Source organism: Chiloscyllium punctatum, chromosome 10 (genome assembly GCF_047496795.1).
Source record: "Chiloscyllium punctatum isolate Juve2018m chromosome 10, sChiPun1.3, whole genome shotgun sequence".
Classification (NCBI taxonomy): Eukaryota; Metazoa; Chordata; class Chondrichthyes; order Orectolobiformes; family Hemiscylliidae; genus Chiloscyllium; species Chiloscyllium punctatum.
In genome coordinates, this window is record NC_092748.1 from 35,714,231 (window position 1) to 35,737,364 (window position 23,134).

Here is a 23,134-nt window from a genome sequence, read left to right on the forward strand (position 1 = left end):
AGCAGTTTCGCTTTCCAAGGTTAGTACCAATTTAGGAATTGCTAACTCCACCCAAAATGCTGGTAGGAATCTGTTATGAAAAGCAATAAATTTTAGGCAGGTTTCACTGGAAGACTGCATTCTGTTTGGGGGGGGTGGGCAGTCTATCTATTTGTTTTGAGAACTTCTCTTGAAATTTCTCAAGGCTCATAGTTCCACTCTCACTAACTCATTTATTAGTTATGCAGAACTGTAGTTACAATAGCTTTTACATTTGTGTTGACATATGGGGTATTTAAGCTGAAAGAGAATTTTAAGAATTCATACACACCCTCAATAATAATCAACATTCCCTTTCATTTTTCTTTGCTGCATGGACCTCAGAGGCCCATCTCACAAGCAGAGTTAATGTGTCAGTGTGCCAATCAGTGTGGGCATGGAACTATCCAGTAGCTCAGAGCAAACTTGCTCCCCATTAAACTTAAGTCACAAAACATAATGAAAGCATTAACTTCCTAGATACAACCATATTTAAATTAACACAAGGCAATAGGAATAAGTTAACAACAAAAGATTATAGAACATAGAACATGACAGCACGGTGGCTCACTGGTTAGCACTGCTGCCTCACAGCACCAGGGACCCAGGTTCGATTCCTGCATTGGGGAACTATCTGTGTGGAGTTTGCACGTTCTCCCAGTGTCTGCGTGGCTTTCCTCTGGGTGCTCTGGTTTCCTCCCATAATCACAAAGATGTGCAGGTTAGGTGAATTGGCCAAGCTAAATTGCCTATACTGTTAGGTATATTAGTCAGAGGGAAATGGGTCTGGGTGGGTTACTCTTTGGAGGGTCAGTGTGGACTGGTTGGGCCAAAGGGCCTGTCTCCACAATGTAGGGAGTCTAATATGCCCTGGAAGATGAATGAGCCAATTATGCATCATCAGGTGTCATTCAGCCTGCAATTGCAAAATAAAAAAAACAGGACCATTAACTTCACTGAGCAGGTTTCAGCACCTTCATTTTGAAAGGCCAAGCATCAGTCAGATCTGACAAAATTAACAATTTGCTAATCAGATTCTCATTAACACTAGTCCCTCTAATATGAGAACTCAAAAGAATTGTGACTTTTGAAGCATATTTATTCATAAAAAAAGTTCATCTTCACAAATTTTTTTAAAAATTCAACATTCATCACTTAAAATTTTATAAAACATCAAGAAAACTACAATAAAAACATTGAAGTGTTTGTAGTTGCATCTTATGAGGAGCATATTCTGTTCATTTTGTGTGGAAAAAAATAATTCTATGACAAGTGTTGTCAAGTCCTTAGTTATGACTACAATCACAGCAAAGCTAGCACCATTAGATGATATTAATTTAGTTTTATAAAATTACCTGAAAATTTGTTTCAATTACAAAAGTCAGTCTAATTAACAGTTTAAAAATCAAATATTAATAGGTTATTGGTAGTTGAGTGCCCACTTTCTCTTTTTGAATTCAGTTCCATAAATTTCTGAATCCTTTCTGAAAGAGGAGCTTTATGCTGTACCTACCAGCTATCAGGCAGTACTCTAAAACAGTGTAGGGTTAACTACTGGTCTTGTCCCCTTACCACAGAATTAGCTTACAGACAATTCAGACAGAATGTTTGGAATAATGAGTGTCAGGCTGCACATTCAGGCATATATATAGGGCTTGGATGTATCATTCCTCCCGTGCCCTCCTGCCAAACACACACTACCCCACTTCCCCCAAGAACATTAATTTGATAAGTTTCTGCTGAAACTTTGATTTGTGTTCCAGGTGCTCCTTTCTAAAGAGACTGCTGCTCATTTATTTTAATTAAATTTTTGGGATGTTATGTTATTTTAAATATCACTGGATGCAACAGTCGCATTGAAGGATAACGCAGGAGGAAATCACATTTTCAACCAGCAATAAATGTTCTTAGTTTTTGCAAAGTTATCAAGTGTTGAGCCTTTTCCTTCAAATGCGTACAAAATGAACCCCATGAAACTGACCACAGTATGTGCTGCAAGTCATACTCTCCAAGGGAGGAGACAGCAAAGACTTTCTGTAAATTCACTGCATTTCAAGTACAGTAGTCCCTCATAATAATACTCCCATTGGGAGTAATAAAAATACATTGATAAATGGAAATCAGCCAGTCTACATCTGCTACCATATAAATAAGACAATTATAAAAGGATCCCTACAGATAAAATTCTTCAGATTAGATGAAAAGCATTGTCAAACAATATTCAACCTGTAAGAGTATTATCTTTGTTCAGTAAACTGACCAGTAAATTAATTTGACCCAAGGAGTCTCCTAGTTTGGAGGACCCAGCCTAGCTCCTGTTGAACCAAAACCTTAACTCACAAGTGACAAGAGTGCAGATCGACTCACATTGGTTATTTTTTGTGTAAAAGGAGAAAGAATGTAAAAAGGAACAAATTAATTTGTTCTCCAATCTGCTCTTCACCCTTTTTTGAAGTATCACCCAGCTTCTTTTATTCCACGTTGGACATTGGAATCAAACAAAATAGCGACCAAATGATGTGCAAGGTGTTGGCAGTATTTTTCCTCAGACTACCCAGTAATGACAACTGATTGTACAAGCACTGCCCCATACAGGGCTTACTGTAGAAAGCACATTTTGGAAGCATCACTTTGCAGAAGCTTGAATAGTTACAGGAAGAGTGATCAAGAATAAGATACTGGAATTACTTAAGAACTAGCTGCAAGTGGGAAGACGGAGCAGTCAAAAAAAAATAATTCGTTGCGTTGCATTTCAATTATAACCAGCTGAGTTCAGCAGTTTAGACCTGCAGAAAATTTTCCAACTGGAAGTATTCCGTTTTCCCACTGTCCAGCTGGTAAGTTCTTTACCTGTTCTGCAAAACAGCAAGCACCAGACTGTACACAGGGTTGCCTCTTCAACTGGATTATTACAGCATAGAACAACTGGTTTCTGCCTACTAGAAAGGAGCATTAGAAAAACAACGCATAACAGCCACCCGATCACTATCCAGTGGTCACGACATCAGTGAAAAATTGGAGTGAACGGCTTACACATGAACACCTCTGAGGAGAACCGTTATTACCTGTGGAACCAAAAACATGCAGAAGTCAGCAACTTCAGGAGAGAAAGAAATGGCAAACCTTGTTAATACTGAATGTTTGTTGGGAACTACATAACTGAAGTGACTTTATGGAAGAACTGGCTGTTCTTCAACAGGAAAGGTCACAATTAGAAAATGAGTTGAACAAAATGCAAAAATGCATAGGAAATTGGCAGATTAAATTTAATACAGACATGCAAGATATTGCATAGAAAGGAAAAATAAGAAACATTTCTATTCCTTGAAAGATTCTGTTATAGTCATGGATTAAGGTGAAAGCAGCAGAAATCTTATTCGGCCAAATGTTAAACATGACAAATCAATACAGACCAAAGATGCCAACAGAAAAGAGAAAAACACAATGGAATAATGGGGGAATCATTGCTTAGATTATATAATGCTTTGGCCATAGCTTGATCACTGTGTCTCGTTGTGGTCTGTACAACATAATGGATATATTCAAAACCTGGAGGGAATGCAGAGAAAAATTGATAAGGCCAAGAATTAAGCGACTCCCAAAAAATAAAATTGTTTGACTAGGACTTGGGGTGAAGCAGTGAGGACGTACATCAATAATATGAGAGGCAGTTTTAGAATCAATATCAAAGTATGTCTCGCAGGTAAACTTAAGGTAGAGTGATTCATAGGATTTCTGTTTACATTTAAAAACCAATTGAATTCTGTAACAGGAAAGTCCAGGATATTCTTTGAAATATTCTTCCTACATTTGTAATTACCTTACTATAGTGTTCAAGAAATTACATGTATTTGGGTTTACTGGAATATGCTTATTAACTTCGATTGTTGGACAATCGACAGGAAGCAACACATCAATATTCACTTTTTATCCCTCTCCCTCCGACTCCATCATTGCACACCTTTAAGGAGTGTTTGCATCTTTGCTGCAATTTTGTAGTGACACTTATGTTGCAAATTCCAGAAGACAGCCATTATCCAGGTCCACTTACACCTCTCTGCTGAGAGTACCAAATCAAACTCATTGGAAGAGATACCAGGAGATCCACCATAAGCACAATATTTTTTTCAAAAAAAGTCATGAAGGCTTTGCAATTCTGTGGTGACAAAATCAATTACAATCGAGGTATCATTCACAATAGTTAAACATTGCAAGTGTCTTTCATGTAATATCAGCATCTAATTTGATGCTTGAAGTTTACAGAATTAAAAAAATTACAGCTCAAAAGGGCTCAGTCTTGCAGGTCGTCTTTGTTGGCTGTGAATTATGCAGTAACATCCTTACAGTAAGATTTTCAGCAGAATTACTCCAATAATTTGAAATGCTGTATCCTTGTAACGATCCAATCTGGTTCCACACCTTGTGTAAATTCACGCCGAAACCTAAAATTAATGAGAAATAGAAAATTGGCTAAATTTAAAATGGCAATTAAAGAAAATTCTCATTGCCACATAGCTTTAAGAATAATAGAACAATGACTTAAAATGCTAAAGATCTCAATATAAAAAGCACAAAATGGATCCACGTTCCCCTAATGTTCTGCTGACTTCACACTACCTTCAAGTGGATTATGGTTCCTCTGGCAGTCCTCACTTTTGCCTAGATGGTTCCTCTGGGCCCATTTATTGGTACCTCACGCAACTGTTCATTTTGGTCCTTGACAGTTATCTTTAGGTTATCCAAAACCTATGAAGCATCACAGCCAAATACATTCTTGCCCTTACCCAGTGTTCATATTTGAGCACATTCCAACAGAAGCCACCAAAATATGTCCAAGAGGTAGGTAGCCTAGAAGAGTTTGTCCTGTCTTCACTTCACCTTGGACTTTTACAGATCTTGAGCTTTATTGATGTGTAAAACTCATTATCCACACTGAGCAAAATTATCAACTACACTATTCCTTGTTATTTTCTATCTCCTGAACTACAGAAATCCATAACTTAATATTTTGCAATGATTTCATATTAACAATATGCACAATTCAGCTTGTTCAAGTGAATACATTATCAAGTTTCACATAGATTTCTAAACATATGCTATCTCTAAGGAAACTAATTGATTACATGGCAATATGGCTGTGATACAAAGACTTTCAAACTGATTATTATGAGGTTAATTTTATAGATAGTCAAACATTGTTTTGTATCAAATTACTCTGCCTTCATCAAACTTTAACTGTCCAGCATTCAAACAAAATGCAGAACAAATGACAGATGATGTACTGACAGACTTTCTTCCAACAGAATCGCATTAGGCTTTCCAGCCATTCCCACTTATAAAGTTTTGTGCTCAAGCTGAAAGCTCTTCATTCGAGGAAAAATAACAATGTCCTATTTCAAGCATCCTTCATCAGCTCCAAGCATTTGTAATTACAGTAGCCTGTTATAGACAAAACTCTTTCTGCTGTGCCTCAACCCCAGTTCATACACTATCCATTTGTGACCTGGTTCCGACTGAGGCTGCTACTGAAAGGCCAGTTTGAGCCATAAACCCACACAAATAGAATACAGGACTCAGACTGGCCAAACTATATCATCATCAGGCAGGTAAGACTTCCAATTCATTGAGTGGGGTTGGAGAATTGAGCCAAGGTGAAAGGCAATCAGGTTCATAATTTGGAGCTGTTCTTGATTTTTGTTTAATGTGTTTCCACTATTTTAAGTGAATACCATCAGAATAAATGGACTGAAACTAGAAGCCTTCTGAATCAAACCTACTTGAACAGCAAATAATCATGCCAACTTGATATCTACATATTTTGGCTGAGATCAAATACATGACAGCTGTGTTTCTTAATCCTTAGGCTTTAAAGTTTCAGCATGACATACGAACAGATTATTTCAGCAAATTCATAAACTCAAACATTTAAGACATATTCACTTTGAAAATATCTTTTAAGAAATAAAGTTTCCATTTACATGATTGTACATGCAGCCATCTATTTGATCCATCATGCCTGTCCCAACTCTTCTGAAGAGCAATCCACTTAGTTCCACCTTCACTACAGTTTTCACCTTCAAATATTTACCTAATTCCTTTTGCAGAACTACTATTGAATCTATTTTCACTATCCTCCTAGGTAGTGCATTCCAAATTTTACTACTCATCTTAAATCTGTGCTCTGTTTATCAACCTGTTAGCTATTGGAAAGTTCATCCCAACTAATTTATCTAAGCTCATCATGACTGTAAACACTCCTAGCAAATCTTCCACTGGACTTTTCTACTCTCAGATTACAACCCTCGCCTTTTCAGTCTAGCCACAAAACTGAAGTTTTTAATTCAAAAACCATTCTAGTAAATCTCTTCTGTACACCATGCAGAGCCTTCGCACCTTCTAGAAGTGTGGGGCTCATAATTTGAACATAATAACCCAATTAGGATTAAATATTAATATAATAGTATTTATATTATTTTATCATAACTTCCTTGCTTTTGTACACTAATGCCTTTATTTAGAGAACAGAGGATCCTAGCACATTATTAATTGCTTATTAACCTGCTCTATCAACTCCAGATTGTGTTTCCTGAACCCACTTTACAATTTAGCATCTCTCTCCTCTCCTCTACAAAATGTATCACCTTAATTCTCTGCATTTAATTTCACTATCTATCCATCCACAGAGTTCCTCAGCTGGGCCACGTTCACCTAAAATCTATTACTCATTCATGTTATTAAAATGCAAGTTTTGTGTCACGTGCAATTTCAAATTAGTCAACATAGCTCAAGTATAATGCTGACTCCCTGATAAGTGGTGACTCAACACACTTCTGTCTTTTTGTAGGTCACCCCATAATCCAGCTTTTCCCAAATTATCACAAGTCTTGCTACAACTGTAGAAGCATTTTGGGAAATTGATTTGCTCCACAACTTACTCGCGCAGCAGCCCCACTCTCGCAGCAAGAGGCAAAAACAGAAATTTGTCACAACGACAATTCTTTTTTTAAAAACTGTAGAATCCCCAGTGTGGAAACAAGCCATTCGGCCCAACAAGTCCATCCCTCCTACTCTATCCCTATAACCTTTCATTTCCCATGGCTAACGCACCCAACCTAACATCCCTGAACACTGTGGGTAATTTAGCATGGCCAATCCATCTAACTTACAGATCTTTGGACTGTGGGAGGAAACCAGAGCACCCAATGGAAATCTATGCAGACACAGGGAGAATGTGCAAACTCCACACAGACAAATGCTCGAGGCTAGAATCAAACCTAGGTCCCTGGTACTGTGAAATGATGGAGGAGGCTGGAAGAAACAGCAGGCCAGGCTGCATCAGGTGGTGGAGAAGTCGACGTTTTGGGTGTAACCCTTCTTCAGGACTGGGGGTGGGGGAAACTGCAGATAAAGGGGGTAGCGGGGGGCAGGGTGGTGAAGTGGGGATAGATGAAGACAGGTAGAAGATTGGTCAATGGAAGGGATGAATCCAGTTGGTGGCAGGGAGGAGTGGAAGGAGTGGAAGAAGCGGGGGGGGGGGGGGGGGGGAGGAAAAGAGGCTGGGAAGGGAGTCTTTTGAGAGGGGGGGCAGCGAGGTTATTTGAAATTGGAAAACTCAATGTTGAGTTCTCAGTCTGTAGGTTGCCTGGACAGAAGATTAGGTGTTGTTCCTCCAATTTGTGCTGTGGTTCATTTTGGCAATGGAGGAGGCCAAAGATGGTCATGTCAGAAAGGGAATGGTTGGGGAATTGAAATGGGTAGTGACTGGGAGGTCAGGTTGGCCCTAGCAAGTCCAGTTGTGATGCTTGGTGAACCATTCCCCAAGTTTATGTTTGGTCTCCCTGATGTCGAGAAGACCACATCAGGAGCACCTGACGCAGTAAACTAGGTTAGAGGAGGCAGGTGAACCTCCGTCTCACCTGGAAGGACTGTTTGGGGTCCTGGTATACTGGCAGGTTTTACATCTTTTCCAGTTTCAGGGGAAGGTACCTGGTGGTTTGTGGGGGTTGGGGGGGGGCGTGGGAGGAGTGGCACAATTCAAGGATTGTCGAAGACAACGGTCCTTGCAGAAGGCAGAGAGTGGTGGGGAGGGGAAGACTGATCTTGGTGGTGGGGTCTAGTTGGAATTGGTGGAAATGTTTAAGGATGATGCGCTGGATGTGGAGTCTAGTGGGGATGTAAGTGAGGACCGGGGGACTCTGGCTTTTTTTTGGGGGGGGGGGGGGAAGCAGTGGAACAGGGAATGGAGGTGGTGTGGCAGAAGGCTGCCTGGAATTCAGGGGGAGGAAAAGTGCATTGTTCAAAGTTGGTGGACATCTGGGAAGCTCGTGAGTGGAATATCTCCTCTTCTGAGCAAATGCGACGGAGGCGGAGGAATTGGAAGAATGGAATTGAGTTCTTGCAGGATACTGGATGGGAGGAGGCATAGTCTAGGTAGTTATGGGAGTCTGTAGGTTTGTAATAAACATCCATGTGGAGACTGTCAGCAGAGATGGAAATGGTGAGGTCGAGAAAGGGAGGAACATGTCTGAGATGAACCAAGTGAATTTGAGGGTGGGATGAAGTTGTGGGTGAAGTCGATGAACTGCTCCCAGTTCAGTCTAGGTGCAAGACCCTGGTACTGTGAAGCAGTAGTACAACCACTGAACCACCACGTTGCCCTTGAGTAATAAATTCATGCTACACCCAGTCCTGGGAAAGTGAGATGGCAGAATCATTTGGTTGCGAAACAATGTAGACTGAGTTTCTCTTCTGGTTATATGTAGCCAAAGCAAGGAATTCATTTTGTAAATTTAAGATGCAACAAACAACATATGCCTTCAAAACAATTGCCATAACTCCCAATATGCGTACAGGTTTAGTCAAAACAACTTACTCATAGTTGGCTGTGAGAAGGCGTAAGCTGTCTTTACTGCTTTCATCACCAAAGACAACTTGAAACACTTTTGTTCCCTCAGGTGTCTCATCAGGAAGGTCAACATCAGTCAGGTACCAGTATCGCATTATTATACTGACAAACTTTCTACCTGTTGAGATAACAAAACAAAGGCTGACGTTCTGATACCAAAAATTACTTGTGCAGTAAAACAAAACCCCAAATTAAGAATAAGTACACTGACATCAATAAAAACTAGCCATTTTATTTTAGAAAGCACAGTTGCAAATACAAAACAAAAAATGAAAGGAACAATGCATTTCTGACGTGTTGTATTTCAGCTGATGAGAGCAGGACAAACATGCCACCACTTGGTTCCAGTTTTCCCCACTCTCATTAGCGCAAACTTAGCCAGGAACCATAGGTTACTAAGTAACCTATCAGATGATGTGTCTCCTTACCCAACTGTGACATTATAAGGAAGAAGGCAGCAGGTTTAATTTCTGACACTACACAACAGATCAACATCAGCTCTGTTGAACTTTGAGATTTCTAGACACCTACTAAGTAATGGACACTCACATTAAAAGGTAGCAATACGATGCAGTGGATCTTAGTTGCAAAAATAACAAAATATTTCCTTCAACACGGTTCCCTTAAATGGTTTTAAAACTTTGTTCAGGGGATGCGGCCATTGCTGGCTAGGCCAAAATTTATTGCCCAATCCAAATTGCCCTGGAGTTGGTGGTGGTGAGCAGCTTGGGATGTAGGGACACTGATGTTAGGGAGTTCCAGGATTTTGATCCAGCAGTGAAGGAATGGCAATCTTGACAGCTGCTCCCTTATCTTTCATTGTGAAAGGTTTGGAAGATGCTATCAGTGAGTGAGTTGGTGAGTCACTGTCAGCCATCTTGTAGATGGCATACCCTGTTGCCACTCCGCGGCAGCTGTGATTGGAATGCATGTTGAAGGTGGTGGATTGGGCACCAATAAATTGGGTTGCTTTGTACATGAATGGTGTCAAGCATCTCAAGTGTTGTTGGAGCAGCATCCATCCAGGCAAGTGAACAGTATTCAATCACCTTCCTGAAATGTACCTTGCAGATGGTAAAATGGATTTGGGAATACAAGAGACAAGTTACAAGCCACAGAATTTCTGGTTTTGACCTGCTCTTATAAACATAGTATTTCTATGGCAGGTCCAGTTAAGTTTCTGGTCAATGGGAACTCCCAATGTTATTATGGGGAATTCAGCAATGGTTAAATTCTCCCTTGTTTGGGATGGTCATTGCCTGGCACTCAAATGAACAAATGCTATCTGCAATAAATGTCCAAGCCTGAATGTTATCCAGGTCTTAATGCAAATGAGTACTGACTGGTTCTGCATAAGAAAAGTCACAAATGATTCTGAACTTTGTGCCAACATCAGTACTTCTGGCCCTATGATAAAGGAAAAGTCTTTGATGAAGCAGTCAAAGATGGTTAGGCCTTGGATATCTAAATCCTAATGAATGCAGGAATGACTGAGCATTGAGATGAATGAATAATAAACACAACTATCTTCCTTTGTGCAAGATGAAATACTTTAACCACAGTCATTTCAGTTGTTCACATTGACTCGAATTTTGCTCAGGCTCCTTAATGCCATGCTCAATCAAAAACTGCGTTGTCATCAAGGACAGTCACTCTCATCTATGACTGAAGCAATAAATGGCACGGTGGCTCAGCAATTAGCACTGTTACCTCACAACACCAGTGACCCAGGTTGGGTCGGTGACTGTGTGGAGTTTGCACATCCTCCCCATAACTGTGTGGGATTCCTCAGAGTGCTTCAATTATGTGCATGTTAAGTGGATTGACCGTGCCAGGAATGTTGACTGGCCATGGGAAATTGAGGGTTACAGGGATAGCATGGGGAGGGGGGGGGGGGGGGGGGAAGCTATCATCTAGCTTCCCTCTCAAATTCCCTATGGTTTCAAGGTGTGACAAAATCTTAGAAATGGATTTCAATGGCCACATGGCATTGGCGGTGGTATGGGGAGATTTGAAGCTCAGTTCATGAGCTAAAAATGAAAAACAAAAAGGTACAATGGCCCAGATTTTCCACTGGCTAGTCATTTTGTGAGCACTTATCACAGTCATGCAAGGAGATACAATTAGAATTGCTGAGGAAATTGAATTATCCACTCAGTAAATCCTCTACTTCTGGAATATTCTGAAAGTCTCCATTTAAATCTGAGACTTGGGATGGTTTTGATTAGATTAAGTAAAATACTGAGGAAAGGTTAGACTGTGAAATGAACAGTATATCTCCCTGAGTAACAATTAAACTGAACTCATTTCACCCCCCCCCCCCACCCCCCCAACTACATCTTCCCAGACCCCTTACTGCCCCCAAAAGCCTAACCCAACACCCAACCAGATCTGGCCAGACATCCCTACCCACCTCCACTAGTCTGACCCCAATGTGGATATACAGTTCCACATTTCTGAGTGAGCCCAGAGTTGAATTTCCTCTCAGAAATGGAGGGCTCCCTTTCCCTTTGGAAAAGAAAATCTGCAACCTGTCCAAGACTGCCATTCCTTGGAAAATTCTGCCCAATGTTGCTTTAGGTAATCCGACCAGATCCAGCAGTGGATACAACTATCAATCAGCTCCAAATGCATTCAACCGTCAACCCTCAAATTCAAGGACACAATGCAGAAATTGCCACTGAGGAAATTTACAGCAAATCTGAGGCATTGATAATAGAAACAAAGCAACCGTCAGCAAGTTTATTGCAATAGCTGTGCCAAGGCAGATGGCTAGCTAGTGGAGAATGTGGAATTGGCATCACAAAGATGTGAGGAAAGTGTTAAGTCTCTCCTGGGATGGAGATCATTGTAGAAGGGTCTGAAGTAATTAGAATGATGTAGGTGTTCAACAAATAGAAATGGTTGACTGAAGCGAAATCTTCAGGTGGCAGGACCTTATGTTGAGAAGATCAAGAAAATTCATGGGAAGGAAGAACATCCAGGAGGGGTTCTTAATAACAAGTGTGAAATGTATTGAAGACTGGAATGCAGTGATATCAGGAGCCAGTAAGGGAAGGTGGGTGAAAAGAAATAACTAATGGGGAACCACTCAGGGCAGAGGCCAGAGATTTAAACTAAGAAGCAACATGTGGACTTGGGAGGGTGACAGGTGGTGATTTAACAAAGTGGAGTGAATGCAGTGCTTAACGAAAGGTTGCCAACAGACTAAAAGGACATGTCAACGCCAGAACTAACAAATGCCACACTGGCATTGATTAGACCAAGGAAATGTAGTCAGAAGGGCAGCCTTAATAAGTAGGAAGTGAATTAAGTTTCAGTAACGGCCTGGATAGCAAAAGCTTCTAGGATGAACTCATAGATGATAATCCTCCTTACATGCAACAATCATTAAGCAGTGCAATAGGTAATGTACACATAGTCACTGACATCCATGTTATTGCATTACTATTCCAATTAATTAGAATTCTTTCCTCTTCATCTGCAAACACAGTTAATGTCCAGGAAGTACTCATTATTAATAAATGCACTATGATTTCATGAGAAAAATCGGATTACACCAATCTAGACAATACCAACAGTTTTATCTCAAGTTTAATAAATCCACTCCCTCCACACTGCTGCTACGATCTATAAGATGCAATGTAGAAATTCACCAAAGATCCTCAAATAGCACCATCCAAAGCCTTGATCACTTCCATCTAGAGGGACAACGGCAGCAGATATATTGGCACTCCTTCAGATTCCCATCCAAGCCACATACCACCCTGACTTGGAAATATATATTGCCGTTCCTTCACTGTCGCCGGGTCAAAATCCTGGGATTCCCTTCCTAATGGCATTGTGGATCAACCCACAGCAGGTGGACTGCAGTGGTTCAAGAACGCAGCTCACCACCACCTTCTCAAGGGTAACTTGGGACAGGCAATAAATGCTGGCCAGCCAGCAAAGCCCACATCCCACAAATGAATAATAAAAAAAGACAAACCTTGGTTATCATAATAAATTCCAACATCGCCTGGTGTGCTATACATAATTTCATCCAAATCAGCAGCTAAGGCCTCCCTGCGGTTAACAGGCATAGCTAAACATTTTTCTTCCACCTCCTCCAAAGCCTGTATAGAAAACACTTGGATAACAAAAGAACAACACAGACTGGCTGATAGACACAGATCATCATGTTAATACAATGGCTTCTCAATGAAATTAAAGGATGCTGGCAAGTTATCACCTCCAAAACGATTTAACAGCCAATAATATACAAAGCATAGTTTTAATCATTTTGATTTGAAGGAGAAAGTTAATGTTAGAGTCCTAGAGTCCACATTGATTTTTGAGGTTAAGTAGACAATTGTTCTTTTGAAAAAAAAAATGCTCAAGCCATTCTCCCCCCCTTTGTAAAGCCACAGCTCAGTACTTAGAACGTGGAATAACATAGAACAATAGAGCGCAGAACAGGTCCTTCGGCCCTCGAAATTGCGTCGACCTGTAAACTATTCTAAGCTCATCCCCCCCCCTACACTATCCCATCATCCATGTGCTTATCCAAGGATTGTTTTAATCTCTATAATGTTGCTGAATTAACTACATTAGCAGGTAGGGCATTCCATGCCTTTACTACTCTATGAATAAAGAACCTGTCTCTGACATCTGTCTTAAATCTATCACCCCTCAATTTGTAGCTATGCCCCCTTGTACAAGCTGACATCATCATCCAAGGAAAAAGACTAACTGTCTACCTATCTAATCCTTCTGATCATCTTGTATGTCTCTATCAAATCCCCTCTTAGCCTTATTCTTTCCAATGAGAACAGATCCAAGTTTCTCAGCCTTTGCTCATAAGGCCTACCCTCCAGACAAGGCAACACCCTGGTAAATCTCCTCTGCACCTTTTCCAATGCTTCCACATCCTTCCTGTAATGGGGCGACCAGAAATGTGCACAATATTCCAAGTGCGGCCGCACTAGCATTTTGGATAGTTGCAGCATGACATTACGGCTCTGGAACTCAATCCCTCTACGAATGAAACCTAACACACTGTATGCCCTCTTAACAGCACTATCAACCTGGGTGGCAACTTTCAGGGATCTATGTACCTGGACTCCAAGATCCCTCTGCACATTCACACTACCAAATATCTTTCCACTGACCCAGTATTCTGCCGTCCTGTTATTCTTCCCAAAGTGAATCCCCTCACATTTAGCTGCATTGAACTCCATTTGCCACCTTTCAGCCCAATTCTGCAGTTTATCCAAGTCTTCCTGCAACCTGCAACATTCTTCCACACTGTTCATTACTCCATCGACTTTAGTGTCATCTGCAAACTTACTAACCCATCCACCTATGTCTGCATCTAAGTCATTTATAAAAATGACAAACAGCGATAGTCCCAAAAAAGATCCTTGTGGCACACCACTAGTAAACAGACTCCATGCTGAATATTTTCCACCAACCACTACTTCTTACAAATCCAAACTGCTATATCACCGTCAATTCCATGCCTCTGCATTTTCTCCAACAGCCTACCTTGTGGAACCTTATCAAAGGCCTTACTGAAGTCCACGTACACCAGGTCAACTGTCCTACCCTCCTTTACATGCTTGGTTATCTTCTCAAAAGAACTAAATGTGGTTTGTGTGATATGACCTGCTCTTGATGAAACCACGTTGATTATCTGCAATCAAATTGTTGCTTGCTAGATGACTATAAAGCCTATCTCTTATAATCCTTTCCAAAACTTTTCCTACATCAGACTGGCTCACTGGTCTATAATTACCTGCGTCATCTCCACTACCCTTCTTGAACAAGGGTACAACATTTGCAATCCTCCAGTCCTCTGGTGCTAAACCTGTAGACAATGACAATTCAAAGGTGAAAGCCAAAGGCTCCGCCATCTCCTCCCTAGCTTCCCAGAGACTCTTAGATAAATCCCATCTGGCCCAGGGAACTTGTCTATTTTCACTCCAGCTAGAATTGATAACACCTCTTCCTTACTAATTTTGATCCTTTCTAGTCTAATATCTCGTATCTCATTCTTCTCCTCTACAATATTCTCCTTTTCCTGAGTGAAAACTGATGAGAAATATTTGTTTCGAACATCTCTGATCTCCACAGGGTCCACACACAACTTCCTACTTCTGACTCTGACTGGCCCTTTTCCTACCGTAGTCATTCTTTTATTCCTCACATACCTATAAGAAAGCTTTAGAGTTCTCCTTTATTCTACCTGCTAAAGACTGCTCATGTCCTCTCTTGGCTCTTCTTAACTCTCTCTTTAATTCCTTCCGAGCTAATCTGGAACTCTCCATCACCTCATCTGAACCATCTCGTCTCATTATCACATAAGCCTCCTTCTTCCGCTTAATAAGAGATGCATTTTCTGGAGTAAGCCATGATTCACTTACCTGGTCACTTCCTCCCTGTCTGACAGGGACACTTATCAAGGCCACGCAATATCTGTTCCTTAAACCAGCTCAATATTTTGATTGTCCCCATCCCCTGCATTTAGCTATCCCATTCTATGCATCCTAAGTCTTGCCTCATCGCATTATAATTGCCCATGCCCCATCGATACTTTCCATCACTAAACTAAATGTAACCGAATTATGGTCACTCTCTCCAAAGTGCTCACCTACCACTAAATCAAACACCTGGCCTGGTTCATTACGAAGCATCAGATTCAGTGTGGCCTCCCCTCTTGTCAGCTCTTCAACATACTGTGTCAGGAAACCCTCCTGCACACATTGGACAAAACCTGATCCATCCGACGTACTAGAGCTATAGCATTTCCAGTCAATGTTGGGGAAGTTAAAGTCCCCCATAATGACCACCCTGTTCCTTTCAATCATTTTGCTAATCCTCTCCTCCACATCCCTGGACCTCTGCGGAAGCCTATAAAAAACTCCCAGCAGTGTGACCTCTCTCTCCTGTTTCTAACCTCAGCAAACGTGTCCTCATCAAATGTTCTTTCAGCCACCGTTATACTGTCCTTGACTAAGAAGGCCACACCCTCCCCTCTTTTACCACCTTTGCTGTTCTTAATGAAAGATCTAAACCCTGGAACTTGCAACATCTATTCCTGACCCTACCCTGTCCATGTCTCCAAAATGGCCACAACATCAAAGTCCTAATTTAAAAAAAAACACAGCCAGAAATTGTAAAACAGAACACACGGATACCAGCAATATGAATGAAACATGCTCTGAGGGATCCTTTCAAACCTCCTTCACAATACTATGTTTGTCAAAGAATCTAGAACTTCGCACACAGCAACTTGGTTTCACAAAGTGCTATTTGTGATTCATCTAGGACAAGACGCTATCCCTCTTCAAAACCTGTATAAATTTTAAAAATAATAAGATAGAGAGTCATAGAGACGTACAGCATGGAAACAGACCCTTTGGTCCAACTTGTCCATACCAACCAGATATCCTAACTAATCTAATCCCATTTACCAGCACTTGGCCCATATCACTCTAACCCTTTCCTGTTCATATACCATCCAGGTGCCTTTTAAATGTTGTAACTGTACCAGACTCCACCACTTCCTCTAGCAGCTCATTCCATACACTCACCATCCTCTGCAAAAGTTGCCCCTTAAGTCTCTTTTAAATTTTTCCCCTCTCACTAAACCTATACCTTCTAGTTCTGGACTCCCCCACCCCAGGGAAGAGACCTTACCTATTTACAAGTGTTGAAGTCATTACAAATTTACTAGAGTAAACATCTTTTATTTAATAGAGATCTAAAAATCTGATTGTAGATCTAAAAACAAATTGTATTTTTACCTCTTTTGATACAAGATTCTTCAAGGCATCAAAATTGCACTCTGAAAGCATCTTTGACACTTGTGAAAAGGCCTATGGAAGGAATCAATGAACATTTCAAAGCCTTAGTTTCACACAGTTATGTATCGACATAATAAACAATGCCCCATGACAACTATAGCAAAGCAGAAAATGAATAAATGAAAAAAATATTTAGTCATGTTAATTGCTTCATAAGCAATAAAACCAGTCAGGAGTTCTCTTAAGAAAGGTAATAGAGAGTAGCCCCATAGAGCACATTTTTCTTTTTTAAAAAAAAGGGTCCTCAACATTCCCAAGAATCCTGTCTTTAACCCTGTATTCAGCATTCAAATTCAACCTTCCAAAATGAATTACTTCACATTTATCCAGGTTGAACTCCATCCGCCACTTCTCAGCCCAGCTCTGCATCCTGTCCATGTCTTAGTGTCGAGGGCTGTTGCAGGTTACAACATCTGCAGCACCACTGACCTCTGTCATTGGCAAACTTACTAATCCACCCTTCCACTTCTTCATCCAAGTCATTTATTAAAAACTACAAAGAGCAGAGGCCCAAGAACAGATCCCTGCAGGACACCGCTGGTCACAGACCTCCAGGTGGAATACTTTCCATCCACTACCACTCGCTTTCTTCTTTTGTCGAGACAATTCTGTATCCAGACAGCCAAATTTCCCTGTATCGTATACCTAACTTTCGGAACAAGCCCACTGTGGGGAACCTTATCAAATGCCTTACTGAAATCCATATACACCACATCCACAGCTCGTCCTTCATCCACCTTCCCTCGTCACATCCTCAAAAGAACTCACTGAGGCTTGTGAGCCATGATCTGCCCCTCACACTGCCATACTGACTATGTTTTTCCAAATAGGCATAAATCCTGTGTCTCAGGATCCTTTCCAGTACCTTGCTTACCATAGATGTAAGATTGACTGGTCTGTAATTCCCTGGGATTTCCCTATTCCCTTTTGTCAGCAGAAAAACAGCATTTGTCCCTCTCCAATCATCCAGTACTACTTCCATGGAGTGTGAGGATGCAAAGATCATCGCCAGAGTCACAGTGATCTCATTCCTCGCTTCCCGTTGTAGCCTTGGGTATATCTGGTCTGGCCCTGGGGACTTACCTATCTTGATCCTTGCCAGAACTTTCAGTACATCCACTTTCTTAATATCAATCTGTTCAAGCCTTTTAACCTGGCTCACGGTGCTCTCACCATCAACAAGGTACCTCTCTCTAGTGAATACTGAAGCAAAAAAATCATTTAGGGCCTCCCCTATCTCTTCAGACTCCAGGCACAAGTTCCCTCCACTATCCCTGGTCGGCCCTACCCTCTCTCTGGTGCTCCTATGTTAAGCTTTTCATTCAGTGACCATTCGTGTGCACCTCCTCTGAACATGCTCCAGGGCCAATTCATCATTCCTGGGACATGGATGCTAAAATTGCACACTATACTCCAAAGTGGTCCGGCCAGAGCCTTATAGAGCCTCAGAAGTACAGCCTTGCTTTTATAGTCCTCTCAAAATAAATGTCCTCAGTGCAGTTTCCTTCCTAAACAGGAATAGGAAGGGTTTAGAGGGATATGAGCAAGTGTTGGCAAATGGGACTAGATTAATTTAGGATATTTGTTCGGCATGGACGAGTTGGACTGAAGAGTCTGTTTCCAAACTATATATCTCTATAACAATGACTCTTAAGTGCTGGGACATTCTCATACCATTTGAAGGGGATTACACACAATGTGCGACTGTCCTCAGTACTGACCTTTGGCCAACTGGAGGAGGAAAGTCAAAGAACCTGGCAAATCTGCACAGCATGAGCATTAACAAGTCTAGGCAGCACATTGTTAATAGATTCTTCAGTTAGCCACAGGAAGGAATTTGGCGTTCTGTCAATGCCTGAATCTCCTGAGAGAGAAAACATGCCTTATTTACCAGAACACTCAGGGCTTTCCTCTACAATAGGATGAAGGGACAACTAGAATATTTTATTGACACGGGAAATACCAGTTGGATTTGATTAGTTTCCTCTTGTTTTAACATTGCTTTAAGTTCATTAGTTGTATTCCTTTTAAAATGTTGCCAGTCAACATTACTTTTTATTCAAACATGGTAAATACTAACTCTGGACAGGATATAATTTCATCTATACCATGATGCTGCTGGAGAATCATCTCAGAAGCCACAGGACCTTGCTTCATTCTCCATGATGTAGATTCACTGTTACATTCACATCAACACTACACCTTCCCAATGCCAAGTTCATTACATTATCACACAATATATAATTATATCTCCAGATGTAAAAACTACTGGGCTCCTGGCCAACATTCAGTAACCTTTATAAAACAGATGCATTCATCTCAATATTACAACCGGGACCTTAATATGTGCAAATTTGCTGTCACGTCAACTAAACTAAATTAGTTACAAGAACTTCAAAATACCACATGGGCTCTTTTGGCATATCAGTACTGTCCATGCCTTTGGGGCAAGGTTCTGAGTTCAAATCCTACCTTTACTGGAAATGCATCACAACATGTGATAAAAAACTCCAAGTACCTTATTGACTTGTGAAGCAATGCAATATCATGTGATAGTGTTCATTTTGTGGTAGGAATAGCAAGAAGTAGTATTCAAAATGCATGAAACTGCTAAAAGTTGACAAAGAGACTTAGGTGTTCTCATACAAGGAACAAAGTTTGCAGATGAATGCAACAAGCAATTAGGAAAGCAAAGAGCATGTTGGCCATTAGTGAACAGGATAGTGTGCTCAGCTCACATTCCCATTTCTTATGTTCTTACGAAAGGCTGGTCGCTGTGATTATAGATTGGATAACTAGTGGTTGGAGACACATTTAGGAAGTTCACAGTTTTGTGTTCTATTGGTTAGAGAACTATGCCCAGGGTAACGGAGAGACATTTCTTAAAAAAAAAATCTTTTTAAAAAAAAGGTTCAAGCATTATGGTGGAGAGATCGAACAGTGATTTGTGTTAAAACTGTCTGTAAGTAGTATTAATTATGATAAACTGCAGTTACTTGGTGTTGGGGACATTTATGAGTTTGAGGGAGGTGAGAATAGGTTGGTTGTTAGAATAAGTGACAAAGATATGTAAGTTTATTGTAAATCCATTCCTGAATTTTTTGGATGGCCTAATTCAACAAATTTAGTAGAAACATGTTTGAGTGAAATGTTGGGTAACATGTTTAATGGTGCCCAGTACTCCAATCACCAATGGCTTCCTGCCTGCCTAAATGTTAAATTCAAAATCTTTGACTGTTTATAGAATCACTCCATGGCTGTACACTAACTTATCTCTATCACCTCCATTAGCACTGTGATCCTCTCCTCAATGCTTTACTGCAGTTTTACATATAATCTTCCCATCCACACCTTTGACTAACCATTAACTAGTTTCTTCAGTCACATGCTGCCAGTCTTCAATAGCCCGTATCTCCCTAAGTCATCTCCAAGACACAGACATTATTGCATTAGAAAACAAGTTGGACTTTCACTTGCAACTTGTACGTACAGAACAATCTTGATTATCCAAACCAAACAGGCGGGGACTATTTTGTTCAGATAACAGGGAATTCAGATAACTGACATTGTTTTTACAGGAGGCAAGGTGGCTCAGTGGTTAGCACTGCTGCCTCACAGTGCCAGAGACCCGGGTTCAATTCCCACCTCAGGCAACTGTCTGTGTGGAGTTTGCACATTCTCCCCGTGTCTGCGTAGGTTTCCTCCGGGTGTTCCGGTTTCCTCCCACAGTCCAAAATGCGCAGGTTAGGTGAATTGGCCATGCTAAATTGCCTGTAGTATTAGGTGAAGGGGTAAATGTAGGGGAATGGGTCTGAGTCTGGGTGGGTTACTCTTCGGAGGGTCGGTGTGGACTTGTTGGGCCGAAGGGCCTCTTTCCACACTAACTAATCTAATCAGGATCTTGAGATCTTGTTCAGACAATTGATGTTCAAATAATCGAGGTTGTTCTGTTTTGGATTGCAATTTCCATATATCTCCCAAACCAGAGAAAAGAGTCACGTCAGCATTCGTTCCGATCAAAAACTTCACATTTTCTTCTGACAAAAGCAAGTCATCCATCCACCCTCCCCACCCCAAAACACTCGGGCATCATCCAGAACCAAACTTTATTCCTGATGAAGGGCTTTTGCCCGATTTTCCTGCTCCTCGAATGCTGCCTGACCTGCTGTGCTTTTCCAGCACCACCCTCATCCAGAATCTGGTTTCCAGCATCTGCAGTCCTTGTTTTTACCCTGAACTGAACTTCTGCTGATCAGTTTCATCTCATCAACGTGGGGGTGGGGAGGTGGTGAGGGAGAAACTAACACAAAGAGCCGACACGAACATGATGGGCCGAAGATCCTGTGTATGCTGTAACCACGAATGATCCTAAAAGTGTCCAGCTGACCCCAGTCAAGCCGACGACCAGGGAGCCAGCACAGACCGGACGGGCCGAATGTCCTGCTTCCCTGATCTCACGGCCGTTCCTGTTCCAGCTCAGTCACCCACCTGCCTGGCACCGGCGGAAAACTCCTCGAAGGTGAAGTCCTGATCGAAATAAGCTCTGATCAGGAAGAAGTACATCTTGGTGCGGGCCCAGATGAACGGGTTGGGGATCCCGACCACCACCACCTTCTTGGGCCGCGGCTGGCGCCCCGGTCCCGGCTCAGTGCTGTACCGCCGGGCCCAGGGAAGAGGCCCGGGCGGAGCCAGGCACCGCGGCACGGGGACGGAGACGGTTATGGGGCCGGGGCCGGGGCCGGGCTGCCTGTGAGCCCAGGACAGAGCGAAGCGGCACCGCCTGAGCGCCAGCGCCATCTTCACCGGGCAACAGGTCCGCTCCTCCCATTGGCTGGGGAGGTGAGACCCCACACACTCATCCGTCCGGGCAACAACCCCGACCCCAGTAACAGGTACCGCCCAGAGCTCACTGAACCCCTCTGAATCCCTGTAATCCATCACCACTATGTTTTATTTCCAAAAATATACTTTATTCATGAAAATCTTTTTGTATATTTACATTGTCACAAAGGCAGTTCGGTTTTGTACAGTTGCATATCAAGTAAATAAACAAAACATTGAACTTTGACTCCATCCAAAAAAAACCAAAGACCCTTCTTGTACATACAATAGTAATATTTACCTACATTTGAGGCACTAGGAGAGTCCAATACCTGAACTGACTCCCATTTACCTTCAGCAGGAAGACCTCAGACAGTGGATTTTTCCCACTGCAACTTGGCAGCCGCTGCCCCAAGCCTTAGTGCATCCCTCAGCACATAATCCTGGACCTTGGAATGTACTGGTCTGCAACACTCAATCAGGGTCAACTCCTTGATCTGGAAGACCAACAAGTTCCAGGCAGACCAAAGAGTGCCTATCACTGAGTTGCTGGTTCTCGAGGCTCAGTTTATGTTTGTCTCAGTGTGCGTCCCGGAGAACAGACTGTAGAGTACAGAGTCCCGCGTCACGGAGCTGCTCAGGATGAACCTCGACACAAGCCACTGCATCTTTCTCCAGACTTCCTTTCCAACAGAACATTCCAGAAGGAGATGTGTGACAGTCTCAAACCCCGGAATGACTTTGAGGGCAGCATGCGGTGATACAGACCAACCAGGCATGCTCGGAGCATTCAGCAGGAGTGAGGCCAGGTTTAGGGTTTAGGTAGAACCTCAGTACCAAAAGTCTACGCACAGCTTGATGCAGCCACACTCAAAGGTGGCCATCAGGATGAGGGCGATGTTGGGAACATTCTTCCAACCCATTATCCAGAGTTTTGTACATAGAATTCTTGTGAACCGGATCTATCTTAGACTTCCAGATGAAGTGAAGGTGGCTTGGGTGACTGTAACAGCACAGTTTCAGGAAATGAGACAGACCTGTGCCATGTACAACAAAAGAGAGAGCTCCTCACACCTGATGACCAGGTTTTTACATTCAATGGAGATGAACTGGTGCTCACAGAAGACCAGTTTCTACTTCACCTTGGTGATGCAGTCCTCCCAATATTTTGTCCACACCCCAGCCCCTCTGAACCATATTCCCAGCACCTTCAGGTAATCTGTCCTGATGGTGAAGAGAATGAAGGATCAGTTGGCCCAGTTCCCAAAGAACATGGCCTCACTCTTGCCTCGATTTACCTTGGTTCCCAAGGCCAGTTGAAAACTGGTCGCAGGTGCTCATGAGTCTGCGCACAGACAGCAGATCCGAGCAAAAAATGATGACAGCATCCATGTACAGGGAGGCTTTGTCCTGCAGGGCTCCACTACCTGGAATACTCACTCCTCTCGGGTTCATATCCTTCCTGATGGACTTAGCGAAGGGCTCTACACAACACATAAACAAAGCAGGACAGAGGGGGCAGCCCTGCTTTACTCCAGATCTG

The 23,134-nt window shown here is 42.0% G+C and overlaps 1 protein-coding gene and 1 long non-coding RNA gene across 3 annotated transcripts in view; one reads left to right on the forward strand and one right to left on the reverse strand.

Moving 5' to 3' along the window:
* The window catches only part of LOC140482038 (uncharacterized), a 65,551-nt gene that overhangs the window by 41,105 nt on the left and 1,312 nt on the right, over positions 1-23,134 (forward strand). The gene's annotated exons all lie outside the window — the stretch shown is intronic.
* Positions 1,097-21,623, reverse strand: maip1 (matrix AAA peptidase interacting protein 1). Of its 2 annotated transcripts, XM_072578910.1 has the most exons (6): positions 21,259-21,623; positions 16,711-16,782; positions 12,912-13,038; positions 8,891-9,041; positions 4,363-4,460; positions 1,097-3,083 (listed from the first exon to the last, which is right to left on the reverse strand). In XM_072578910.1, the coding sequence occupies exons 1-5, from the start codon at positions 21,565-21,567 to the stop codon at positions 4,382-4,384; spliced, it is 738 nt and encodes a 245-aa protein (XP_072435011.1). In that variant the 5' UTR covers positions 21,568-21,623; the 3' UTR covers positions 1,097-3,083; positions 4,363-4,381. The 2 variants fall into 2 exon arrangements, with proteins under 2 accessions (XP_072435011.1, XP_072435010.1); XM_072578909.1 differs by having other exon boundaries at positions 1,097-4,460; positions 21,259-21,622.

Bases quoted from the DNA above. Each gene is read 5' to 3' on its own strand.
- maip1 (XM_072578910.1), bottom strand. From the start codon at position 21,567: ATGGCGCTGGCGCTCAGGCGGTGCCGCTTCGCTCTGTCCTGGGCTCAC. The intron at 16,783-21,258 runs GTGGGTGACTGA...TTCCTTCCATAG, and splicing joins TTTCCGCCGGTGCCAGGCAG to GCCTTTTCACAAGTGTCAAA. The intron at 4,461-8,890 runs GTAAGTTGTTTT...CATTAATTTTAG, and splicing joins CTTCTCACAGCCAACTATGA to GTTTCGGCGTGAATTTACAC.